Source organism: Somniosus microcephalus, chromosome 19 (assembly GCF_052327205.1).
Source record: "Somniosus microcephalus isolate GS21.2 chromosome 19, FLI_Smic_1.0, whole genome shotgun sequence".
Classification (NCBI taxonomy): domain Eukaryota; kingdom Metazoa; phylum Chordata; class Chondrichthyes; order Squaliformes; family Somniosidae; genus Somniosus; species Somniosus microcephalus.
The window spans coordinates 78,409,604-78,422,708 of NC_141005.1; the positions used below are offsets into that span (position 1 = coordinate 78,409,604).

Below are 13,105 nucleotides of genomic sequence, written 5' to 3' on the forward strand. Positions count from 1 at the left end.
ATGCCCACATGCAACAAGAGCTGGACAACGTTCAGGCTTGAGCTGCTAAGTGGCAGGCAACATTCACGCCACAGAAGTGCCAGGTAATGACTATCTCCACCAAGTGAGAGTCTAACCACCTCCCCATGACATTCAATGGCACTACCATTGCCGAATCCCCCACCATCAACATCCTGGGGGTCACCATTGACCAGAAACTTAACTGGACCAGCCACATAAATACTGTGGCAACAAGAGCAGGTCAGAGGCTGGGTATTCTGCAGCGAGTGTCTCACCTCCTGACTCCCCAAAGCCTTTCTACCACCTACAAGTGTGATGGAATACTCTCCACTTGCCTGGATGAGTGCAGCTCCAACAACACTCAAGAAGCTCGATACCATACAGGACAAAGCAGCCTGCTTGATTGGCACCCCATTAAACATTCACTCCCTCCACCACCGGCGTACCGTGGCTGCTGTGTGTACCATCTACAAGCTGCACTGCAGCAACTCGCCAAGGCTTCTTCGGCAGCACCTCCCAAAGCCGTGACCTCTTCCACCTAGAAGGACAAGGGCAGCAGATGCATGGGAACACCACCACCACCTCCAAGTCACACACCATCCTGACTTGGAAATATATTGCCGACCCTTCGTAGCTGGGTCAAAATCCTGGAACTCCCTCTCTAACAGCACTGTGGGAGTACCTTCACCACACGGACTGCAGCGGTTCAAGAAGGCAGCTCACCACCACCTTCTCAAGGGCAACTAGGGATGGGCAATAAATGCCAGTGACGCCCACATCCCATAAACAAATAAAAAAAACTCCCACCAGTGACCAGTCCATCGATGCCCCTCCCACCCCAGTGTGCACACCGATTGGGAGATGATGGAATCTCACACATTCCAAGGACAGGTTAGCTGCAGAGCAATGCTCCCTCTACTTTGCCCCAACAGCACACCTCAGCCCCAAATTCGGAAGAGTACCCATTTTACGAGTCCGCCATTCTCCATACCAGTCATCCTGTAGATCCTTGGATTGGGTCAAAGAACACCACCATGGTAATACCGCAGAGATACAACAGGCAGACCGAGCAATGCACCGTACTGCTGCCTGAAAGCCCAGCTCAAGGGAAAGCACAATTGAGGCTAAACCCTGCTTTTATTGGCACTGAAACACAGGCTGGTCAGTCCCAGATTGCAGTCTGTATTGAGCGTGCCAATTTCAGCAGAGCAGCACCTGGGACATCTGAGCGAAGGAGGGTAATCCTCGACCTCCTACACCAGTAGACTCCACACCAGATCCCGCCCGCTGGCACTGCTCACGGCTGGGGTCTGACACAAAGAAGGGAAAGGGAAAAGCGAGAGATTTGCAGGGCTCTGGGGAACAAGCAGGGGGAGTGGGACTAATTGGAGAGCTCTTTCAAAGAGCTGGCACAGGCACGATGGGCAGAATGGCCGCCTCTTGTGCTGTGTGATTCTATGATGAAAAAGAGTCCAAAATAGAAAAAGTGGGACAAGTCAGAAAGCAAAAGGTAACAGGGAAAGGAACAGGACAAACCAAGGTGGCACTCAGCATGGTTCCCACCCGAGGAGCTTTCCAAGGAGAACAATTCATTGCACACACACACTCGGACCAAACACAGACATAGTTTATTGAAAACAAAGTGTTTATTGACAACAAATCTCAACAAAATCGACTTCACGTCAGTCTACAGAATTATAAAATAACAAATACACAAAGCAATCCTGGAAATCCTTGTGGGACAGGAGGGACAGGAACCACCTCACCTCCTCTTCTGGAAGATGTTGCCACGGCCCATCCCACGGCCTCTCCCCCGGGCAGCAACTGAAGAACAAAATAAATATTTACAGCATTCAATTCATAACCGTTTCGGTCAGCTTCGTGCTCAAGGCGCTGCCAGGAGCAGAACACTTTCATTTCAGGCATCATTGGTCAGCTCTCTCAGGGAAGGTACACCCCAGGTAAAGCTCCCTCTACCCTGCCCAATCAAACACTCCCAGGGCAGGTACAGCATGGGTTAGATACAGAATAAAGCTCCCTCTACATTGTCCCATCAAACACTCCCAGGGCAGGTACAGCACGGGTTAGATACAGAGTAAAGCTCCCTCTACATTGTCCCATCAAACACTCCCAGGGCAGGTACAGCACGGGTTAGATACAGAGTAAAGCTCCCTCTACACTGTCCCATCAAACTCTCCCAGGACAGGTACAGCACGGGTTAGATACAGAGTAAAGCTCCCTCTACACTGTCCCACCAAACACTCCCAGGGCAGGTACAGCACGGGTTAGATACAGAGTAAAGCTCCCTCTACACTGTCCCATCAAACACTCCCAGGACAGGTACAGCACGGGTTAGATACAGAGTAAAGCTCCCTCTACACTATCCCATCAAACTCTCCCAGGACAGGTACAGCACGGGATAGCTCGCTCTACACTGCTGCAACAATGTGCTGCATCTTAACATAAGAATTAGGAGCAGGAGTAGGCCATACAGCCCCTTGAGCCTGCGCCACCATTCAATGAACTTCTACCTCCACTCCACTTTCCCAGTCTCCCCATACCCCTTAGTGCCCAAAAATCTATCGATCGCAGTCAAGTACCCGTGCACCACTCTACCATTTCCTAACCAGCTGTACTGTAGTGCCTAATATTCAAAAAGGTGCTGTTGTGTGCTGGGAAGACATGCCCCCTAAGATCTGGATTGAAACTACTCGTGCTCAATTCACCGAGGGCCGTCATAGACAGAAGAGACTTTGATTCCCTCAGTGTGAGCTGGATGATAACCCAGCCCCCAGGGGTGAAAGGACAGAATCAGCCCGCATTGGGCAGTGACCTCAGCTGGACCGAAGGCAGCAAAGCACCCCTGGCCCAGCGCAGGAGAGCTCACCCACGGGCAACGCACAAGGCAGTGTTTAAAGGACCAACGGGGCGAGGGTTGCGGATGCGGACACACTGACCTTGAGCTTTGAGGATTGCAGCCTTCCCTCGCCCAGCCCCAGTCCCCTGGTTTTTGTTCTTCATGCTCTTTAACATGGGAGCGTTTTTCAGCATGTCCGGCAAGATCAGGAAGCGGATTTTACTGCCGCGGATGTACACCTGCTCCAGCTGTGCCACACGCCCGTCCCGGTAGGTGACGGTGATGTTGGACATCTGTGGAGGTAAGGGGAAGAGGGTCAGTACAGGCACTGGGCCCACAGCATCACCAGCTCCAAAACAAGGAGGCAAAACCACGTTAACAACAGAAATGACCCATTGAAGTGCAGACAGAATACAGAGCCAGAACAGGCTGGCCTGGGAGCCAGAGAGCATGGAAACATGAGTGGAAAGTGGATACAACTGAGATAGTGACTATCCTTTGAACACTGGAGTGGTATTTGTAGAGTCAGCATGGTGCCTCGGTTTGTCAGATCATTGGGACAGAACTAGCCGAAGCCACTGGAACGGCACAGCTCCAAAGCGATTACCCAGAGCCCCCCCAGAAACTTGCACCTGGCATGAAGAGCAGCTCCTGGCGTGCAGCACAGCCTGTCGGAAACACCAGGGGTACAAGAACTGCATCTGGCGCCAGTGAGACTGGGACAGAAACCTGCAGCAAGGGATGTGGAGCAAGCTTTGGCCCAACGGTAGCACCCCCACCTCCGAGCCAGTTGGAAACCCGCTTCAGTCAGTCCCGGTGAGTGGAGGCCGGAGCTCCGGCTCGGAATTCGGAGTTGACATCCAGCGGGCGAGGGCAGCCCCTCATCACTGGGTTGTGGGATCTCATAAAATCCTCCCACCATATAGGAGGAACCACCCTATCAGCTGGTATGAAGATGGTTACAGCCGAGTGTTCCCGTCACGGCCCGTGAATCAGCCTGCGAATCCGTAGATACAAACTGATGACAGTAAAGGATTTCGGCACCCACTGCACTCAAGACTCCTGGAATACTGCAGGTCAGGCGTCGGTTATACCAAGCACCCCGTCCAATGTCCAGAACTGATGACACAGGACAAAACAGAAGAGCAGTGAAGGCGGCTAGCCAGCCTAATGGAGTGTAAATGTACGACTGTGAAGCTGCAGAGTGCACTCACTGCACCTCCTATACTGTGTCCTAGAAACAGTGCGCACTACGGTCACGAGGCTGGTCCCTAGGGTCAGTGTTAGGAGCAAAGGTTAGAGACCAGAAGGAGCGGTGCAGGATAAAAGTGGCGTCAGTGAGAGCAGGACCAGGGGAGGAGCGGCAGCACCCGAGACCAGCGGCGAGAGTGGACGGACCAGGGGAGGAGAGGCAGCGCCCGAGGCCCGAGACCAGCGGAGAGAGCGGGACCAGGGGAGGAGCGGCAGCGCCCGAGGCCAGCAGCGAGAGTGGACGGACCAGGAGAGAAAGCGCCCGAGGCCAGGCACCAGCGGCGAGAGCGGATGGATCAGGAGAGGAGCGGCAGTGCCTGAGGCCCACGGCGAGAGCGGACAGACCAGGGGAGGAGAGGCAGCGCCCGAGGCCCGAGACCAGCGGAGAGAGCGGGACCAGGGGAGGAGCGGCAGCGCCCGAGGCCCGAGACCAGCGGAGAGAGCGGGACCAGGGGAGGAGCGGCAGCGCCCGAGGCCAGCGGCGAGAGTGGACGGACCAGGAGAGGAAGCGCCCGAGGCCAGACACCAGCGGTGAGAGCGGATGGATCAGGAGAGGAGCGGCAGCGCCCAAGGCCCACGGCGAGAGTGGACAGACCAGGGGAGGAGAGGCAGCGCCCGAGGCCAGCGGAGAGAGCGGGACCAGGGGAGGAGCGGCAGCGCCCGAGGCCAGCAGCGAGAGTGGACGGACCAGGAGAGGAAGCGCCCGAGGCCAGGCACCAGCGGCGAGAGCGGATGGATCAGGAGAGGAGCGGCAGCGCCCGAGGCCCGAGACCAGCGGAGAGAGCGGGACCAGGGGAGGAGCGGCAGCGCCCGAGGCCAGCAGCGAGAGCGGACGGACCAGGAGAGGAAGCGCCCGAGGCCCGAGACCAGCAGCGAGAGTGGGCGGACCAGGAGAGGAAGCGCCCGAGGCCAGGCACCAGCGGCGAGAGCGGATGGATCAGGAGAGGAGCGGCAGCGCCTGAGGCCCACGGCGAGAGCGGACAGACCAGGGGAGGAGCGGCAGTGCCCGAGGCCCGAGACCAGCGGAGAGAGCGGGACCAGGGGAGGAGCGGCAGCGCCCGAGGCCAGAGACCAGCAGCGAGAGCGGATGGATCAGGAGAGGAGCGGCAGCGCCTGAGGCCCACGGCGAGAGCGGACAGACCAGGGGAGGAGCGGCAGTGCCCGAGGCCCGAGACCAGCGGAGAGCGCAGGACCAGGGGAGGAGCGGCAGCACCCGAGGCCCGAGACCAGCGGAGAGCGCAGGACCAGGGGAGGAGCGGCAGCGCCCGAGGCCCGAGACCAGCAGCGAGAGCGGATGGAAAAAAATATCCAAGTGTGATGTCACAGGAATGCAGGTAAGTGATTGGTTAGTGAGTATTTCTCCTGTGGGCTAGAGAGGAACTTGGAGTGGGAAGGGTAAGATCCAGTTATCGTGATCCACATAGGTACCAACGACATAGGTAGGACTAAGAAAGAGATTCTGCTGAGGGAATATGAGCAGCTAGGGGCTAAATTAAAAAGCAGAACCACAAAGGTAATAATCTCTGGATTACTACCTGAGCCACGAGCAAATTGGCATAGGATCGATAAGATCAGAGATGAATACGTGGCTCAAAGATTGGTGTGGGAGAAATGGGTTTCGATTCATGGGGCACTGGCACCAGTACTGTGGAAAGAGGGAGCTGTTCTGTTGGGACCATGCTGGGACTCGTGTCCTGGCAAATCGAATAACTAGGGCTGTATATAGGGCTTTAAAATAAATAGTGGGGGGGAGGGTTCAGGTGAGGTGAAATTTAGAAAGTTAAAGAGAAAGGACAAGGCAGTAGTGCAGGGTAGCGATATGGGTAATGATAACCAGAGCCTGACAGGAAGGGACAGAGCGTGTAAACATAAGTGCATCAGAAAGTAGAATCAGAGTAGGGAAAAATGGTAAAAAGACAAAATTAAAAGCTCTTCATCTGAATGCACGCAGCATTCTCAAATAGAAATAAATGGGTATGATCTGAGAGCCATTAGAGAGACATGGTTGCAAGGTGGCCAAGGCTGGGAACTGATTATTCAGGGGAATTTAACAATTTGGAAGGATCAGCAGAAAGGAAAAGGAGGTGGGGTAGCTCTGTTAATAAAGGATGAGATCAGTACAGTTGAGAGAAATGATTTTGGCTCGGAAGATCAAGATGTAGAATCAGCTTGGGTGGAGATAAGAAATAGTAAGGGAAAGAAGTCACTGGTGGGAGTACTCTATAGGCCCCCTAACAGTAGCTACATAGTAGGACAGTATAAATCAAGAAATAATGGAGGCTCGTAAGAAAGGTACTGCAATAATCATGGGCAATATTAATCTTCATATAGATTGGAAAAATCAAATTGGCAAAGGTAGCCTTGAGGAAGAGTTCATAGAGTGTATTCGGGATGGTTTCTTAGAACAATACGTTGTGGAACCAACCAGGGAGCAGGTTATTTTAGATCTGGTAATGTGCAATGAGGCAGGATTAATTAATGATCTTGTAGTAAAGGATCCTCTAGGGAAGAGTGACCATAGCATGATAGAATTTCACATTCAGTTTGAGGGTGAGAAACTTGGGTCTGAAACTAGTGTCTTAAACTTAAATGAAGGCAATTGCAAAGGTATGTAGAGTTGGCTAAAGTGGACTGGGAAAATAGGTTAAAGGGTAAGACGGTAGACAAGCAGTGGCAGACATTTAAGGAGATATTCCATAACTCTCAGCAAAGGTATATTCCAGTGAGAAGGAAAGACTCTACAAGGATGAACCATCCGTGGCTAGTTAAGGATGGCATTAAATTGAAAGAAAAGGCATACAATGTTGTGAAGATTAGTGGTAGGCCAGAGGATTGGGAATTTTTAGAAACCAGCAAAGGATGACAAAAAAACGAGAGAGAGAAGATAGATAATGAGAGTAAACTAGCAAGAAATATAAAAAGACAACAAGAGCTTGTACAGGTTTATAAAAAGGAAGAGTGTAACTAAAGTAAACTTTGGTCCCTTAGAGGATGAGACTGGGGAATTAATCATGGGAAATGGCAGAGACTTTGAACAAATATTTTGTATGCGTTTTCACAGTAGACCAATAAAACCATCCCAATAATAGTAGATAATCAAGGGGCAAAAGGGAGGGAGGAACTTAAAACAATCACTATCACTAGAGAAAAAGTACTTGGCAAACAAATGGGACTAAAGGCTGACAAGTCCCCTGGACCTGATGGCCTGCATCCTAGGGTCTTAGAAGAAGTGGCTGCAGAGATCGTGGATGCATTGGTTGTAATTACCAAAATTCCCTGGATTCTGGAGAGGTCCCAGTGGATTGGAAAACCGCAAATGTAACATTTCTATTCAAGAAAGGAGGGAGACAGAAAGCAGGAAACTATAGGTCAGTTAGCCTAACATCTGTCATTGGGAAAATGCTGGAGTCCATCATTGGGGAAGTAATAGCAGGACATTTAGAAAATCATAATATAGTCAAGCAGAGTCAGCACGGTTTTATGAAAGGGAAATCATGTTTGCCAAATTTGCTGGAGTTTATTGAGGATATAACGAGCAGGGTGGATAAAGGGGAACCAGTAGATGTGGTGTATTTGGATTTCCAGAAGGCATTCGATAAGGTGCCACATAAAAGGTTACTGCACAAGATAAGAGCTCACGGAGTTGGGGGTAATATATTAGCATGGATAGAGGATTGGCTAACTAACAGAAAACAGAGAGTCGGGATAAATGGGTCATTTTCAGGTTGGCAAACTGTAACTAGTGGGGTGCCGCCGGGATCAGTGCTGGGGCCTCAACTATTTACAATCTATATTAATGACTTGGATGAAGGGACCGAGCGTACTGTAGCCAAATTTGCTGATGATACAAAGATAGGTGGGAAAGCAAGTTGTGAAGAGGTCACAAAGAATCTGCAAAGGGATAGAGACAGGCTCAGTGAGTGGGCAAACGTTTGGCAGATGGAGTATAATGTGTGAAAGTGTGAGGTTATTCACATTGGGAGGAAAAATAAAAAAGCAAATTATTTAAATGGAGGGTGACTACAAAATGCTGCAGTTCAGAGGGACCTGGGGGTCCTTGTACATAAACAGAGTTAGCATTGCAGGTACAGCAAGTAATTAGGAAGGCAAATGGAATGTTGGCCTTTATTGAAAGGGGGATGGAGTATAAAAGTAGGGAAGCCTTGCTACAACTGTACAGGGTATTGGTGAGACCACACCTGGAGTACTGCGTACAGTTTTGGTCTCCTTATTTAAGGAGGGATATACTTGCATTGGAGGCAGTTCAGAGAAGGTTCACAAGGTTGATTCCTGAGATGAAGGGGTTGTCTTATGAAGGGCCTGTACTCATTGTCGTTTAGAAGAATGAGAGGTGACCTTATTGAAACATAAGATTCTGAGGGGGCTCGACAGGGTAGCTGCAGGGAGGATGTTTCCCCTCGTGGGGGAATCTGGAACTCGGGGGCACAGTTTCAGGATAAGGGGTCGCCCATTTAAAACGGCGATGAGGAGGAATTTCTTCGCTGAGGGTCATGAATCTTTAGAATTCTCTTCCCCAGAGAGCTGTGGAGGCTGGGTCATTGAATATATTTGAGGTGGAGATACAGATTTTTGAACAATATGGGAGTCAAGGGTTATGGGGAGCAGGCAGGGAAGTGGAGTTAAGGCCAAGATCAGATCAGCCATGATCTTATTGAATAGTCTCGAGGGGCTGACTCCTGCTCCTATTTGTTATGTAGGTAAAGAACCACCAACAAAAACAACTACTGCAAAACAGCTATCGTGACATCACAACCAGGGAAGGAGCTGATTGGCGAGTAGCTGGTAAGTGTTTCTAGTAAATAGTCTAGAAAGTAAAGGCATGGCAGGGCAGCTCAGTCCCGTGGAGTGCACATCCTGTGCCATGTGGGAAGTCCTGGACGCTTCCCGTGGCCTGGAAGTGTCGCCAGCTACAGCAGCTCGAGCTCCGGGTTTCAGAGCTCGAGTGGTGGCTGGAGTCACTGCAGTGCATCCGTGAGGCTGAGAGTTACGTGGACAGCACGTTTCAGGAGGTGGTCACCCCGCAGCTTAAGAGTGCGCAGGCAGAGAGAGAATGGCTGACTGCCAGACAGAAGAGGATGACCAGAGTGGAAGAGCAATAGTGGTAGGGGATTCGATAGTTAGGGGAGCAGACAGGCATTTCTGCAGCCGTGGACGTGACTCCAGGATGGTATGTCGCCTCCCTGTTGCCAGGGTCAAGGATATCGCTGAGCAGCTGCAGGACATTCTGAGGGGGGGGGGGGGGGAGGGTGAACAGCCAGAGGTTGTGGTCCATATCGGTACCAACGACATAGGTAGAAAGAGGGATGAGGTACTGCAAGCAGATTTTAGGGAGTTAAAAAGCAGGACCTCAAGGTAGTAACCTCCAGATTACTCCCGGTGCCACATGCTAGTGAGTACAGGAATAGGAGGATAGAGCAGATGAATGCGTGGCTGGAGAGTTGGTGCAGGAGGGAGGGCTTTAGATTCCTGGGGCATTGGGACCGTTTCTGGGGGGAGGTGGGACCTGTACAGGCCAGACGGGTTGCACCTCAACAGAGCCGGTACCAGCATCCTCGCAGGGGGCTGCTAGTGCTGTGGGGAGGGTTTAAACTAGCTTGGCAGAGGGATGGGAACCTGAGAATAGATTCAGAAGGGAGAAGAAAAGTTGGAAATGGAAGGCAGAAAATTAGTAAGTGAGTTTGGAAGGCAGAGAAAAGAAAGGCTATAAAATAGACAACAAGGGAGTTTGGTGGTGCTAAATAGTATATACTTCAATGTGAGGAGTCTAGGGAATAAAGCAGATGAACTGAGGGCACAGATAGACACGTGGGAGTATGATGTTATAGCTATTACTGAGACATGGTTGAAAGGGCAGGAATGGCAGCTCAACATTCCCAGTTACAGGGTTTTCAGACGAGATAGAGAGGGAGGTAAAAAAGGAGGGGGGGTCACAATATTGATTAAAGAAACAATTACAGCTGTGAGATGGGATGATATCTTAGAAGGATCATCAAGTGAGGCCATGTGGGTTGAACTGAAAAACAAAATAAGGGGCGATCAGAATGCTGGGAGTGGACTATAGACCGCCAAACAGTCAGAGGGAGATAGAAGAGCAAATATGTAGGCAAAGTTCTGAGACATGCAAAAATAGGGCAGTAATAGTAGGGGATTTCAACTTCCCTAATATTAACTGGGATAAAATTAGTGTGAAAGGTTTAGAGGGAGCAGAATTCTTAAAATGCATTCAGTAGAACTTCTTTAGCCAGTATGTAACAAGCCCTACAAGAGGGGGCTGTTCTGGACCTAGTTTTAGGGGATGAAGCTGGGCAAGTGGAAAGGGAATCAGTGGGAGAGCATTTTGGTGCTAGTGATCATAATTCAGTTAGATTTAGGGTAGTTATGGAAAAGGACAAGGATAGACCAGGAATAAAAGTTCTCAATTGGCAAAATTCAATTTTACTAAGCTGAGATGTGATTTAGCCAAAGTGGACTGGAGACAGAAACCTGAAGGTAAATCGGTGTCAGAGCAGTGGGAGGCATTCAAGGAGGAGATAGTGAGGGTTCAGAGCAAGTATGTTCCCTTAAAGAAAAAGGGTGGGACTAACAAATCTAGAGCTCCCTGTGTCAAGGAGCATATAGGGTAGGATAAAGAAAAAAAGGGAAGCTTATGACAGATACCGAGGGCTCAATACTACAGAAACCCTAGAGGAGTATAGAAAGTGCAGGGGTGAAATTAAAAAGGAAATTAGGAAATCAAAGAGAGGGAATGAAAAAATATTGGCAAGTAAAATCAAGGAAAACCCAAAGATGTTTTATAAATACATTAAGAGCAAGAGGATAGTTAAAGTAAGAGTAGGGCCTATTAGAGATCATAAAGGTAATGTGTGTGTGGAGGCGGAAGACATGGGTATGGTTCTTAATGAATACTTTGCGTCTGTTTTCACAAAAGAAAGGGACTACGCAGACACTGCAACCAGGGAGGAGGAGTGTGAAATATTAAATGAAAGAAACATAGTATTGAGGGGTTTAGCATCTTTGAAAATGGATAAAGCCCCAGGCCCAGATGAAATGCATTCCAGACTGTTGAGAGAAGAGAGGAAATAGTAGAGGCTCTGATCATCATTTTCCAATCCTCTCTGGTTACAGGTGTGGTGCTGGAGGTCTAACGTGGTACCATTGTTTAAAAATGGTGAAAGGGATAGAGCGAGCAATTACAGGCCAGTCAGCCGAACCTCGGTGGTGGGAAAATTGGAAGAAATTTTGAAGGACAGGGTAAATCTTAATTTAGAAAGACACAGATTAAGCAGGGATGGTCAGCATGGATTTAAGGGAAGGTCGTGTCTGAGTAACTTGATTGAATTTTTTGAGGAGATAACAAGGAGGGTTGATGTGGGTAGTGCAAGGCTTTTGATAAGGTGCCGCATTCCAGACTGGTCACAAAAGTAAAAGCCCATGGGATCCAAGGCAAAGTGGAAAGTTGGATCCAAAATTGGTTCAGAGGCAGGAAACAAAGGGTAAAGAAATACTTGCATTTATATAGCGCCTTTCACAACCACCAGACGTCTCAAAGCGGTTTACAGCCAAGGGTAATGGTCGAATGGTGTTTTTGTGACTGGAAGGCTGTTTCCAGTGGGGTTCTGCAGGGCTCAGTACTGGGCCCTTTGCTTTTTGTGGTATATATAAATGATTTGGACTTCAATGTAGGAAGTATGATAAAGAAGTTTGCAGATGATACAAAAATTGGCCATGTGGTTGATAATGAAGAAGAAAGCTGCAGACTGCAGGAAGATATCAATGGACTGGTCAGGTGGGCAGAACAGTGGCAAATGGAATTCAATCCAAAGAAGTGCGAGGTAATGCATTTGGGGAGGGCTAACAAGGCAAGGGAATACACTATAAATGGTAGGACACTGAGAAGTGCAGAAGATCAGAAGGACCTTGGAGTGCATGTCCACAGATCCCTGAAGGTAGCAGGACAGGTAGCTAAAGTGGTTAAGAAGGCATACGGGATACTTGCCTTCATTAGCCGAGGCATAGAATACAAGAGCAGGGAGGTTATGCTTTAACTGTATAAAACACTAGTTAGGCCTCAGCTAGAATACTGCGTGCAGTTCTGGTCACCACATTACAGGAAGGATGTGATTGCACTAGAGAGGGAACAGAGGAGATTCACGAGGATGTTGCCAGGACTGGAAAATTTTAGCTATGAGGAAAGACTGGATAGGCTGGGGGTTGTTTTCTTTGGTATATTGGAGGCTGAGGGGAGACTTAATTGAGGTGTATATAAAATTATGAGGGGCCGAGATAGGTCCTTCCTATCCACTCTATTTCCCTTAGGGTCAATAACCAGGGGGCACAGATATAAAGTAATTGGTCGGAGGTTTAGAGGGAATTCGAGGAGAATTTTTTTCACCCAGAGAGTGGTGGGGATCTGGAACTCACTGCCTTGGGATATTGCAACGAAAGAGCGGCCCCAGCCCCGGGGGCCAGGCTCACCGCCCCAGCCCCGGGGGCCAGGCTCACCGCCCCAGCTCCCTCCCTGGCCTACTGGGGCCCCTGCCTGTCTGTCTCTCCCTCCACCCCCCCGGGGGCCCTCAGTCCCCGGGCCTCACCTGGCAGTTCATGTTGTCCTCGGCCTCGATCAGTTTGCCCCGGTAAACCTCACCCGTGTTGGTCTCGCAGGTCACGACATGGCCCTCGGCCTCGTGCAGCACTTTGATAGGAACTCCGATCGACATGATACGGCGGCGCTCGTCTCCGATTCCAGGCCCCAAACTCACCGCGCGGTCCGGCGCTTAACAATCCTCCAGTGGCCCAGGATACACCGCGGGACAGGTCCTCCAATGGACCAGAATACACCGCGGGATAGGTCCTCCGTTGTCCCAGGATACACCGCGGGATAGGTCCTCCGCAGTCCCAGAATACACCGCGGGGCAGGGCCTCCAATGCCCAGGATACACTGCGGGAAAGGTCCTCCAATGTCCCAGGATACACCGC

General features: G+C 50.3%; 1 protein-coding gene across 1 annotated transcript; it reads right to left on the reverse strand.

The window, feature by feature from the left end:
* Positions 1-1,611: 1,611 nt before the first annotated feature.
* On the reverse strand, positions 1,612-12,963 carry LOC147104944 (small nuclear ribonucleoprotein Sm D3). Its single transcript, XM_085962086.1, has 3 exons — positions 12,721-12,963; positions 2,958-3,150; positions 1,612-1,824 (listed from the first exon to the last, which is right to left on the reverse strand). Exons 1-3 carry the CDS (start codon positions 12,844-12,846, stop codon positions 1,763-1,765), a joined length of 381 nt encoding a protein of 126 aa, XP_085818212.1. The 5' UTR covers positions 12,847-12,963; the 3' UTR covers positions 1,612-1,762.
* Between the last annotated feature and the right edge of the window lie 142 nt (positions 12,964-13,105).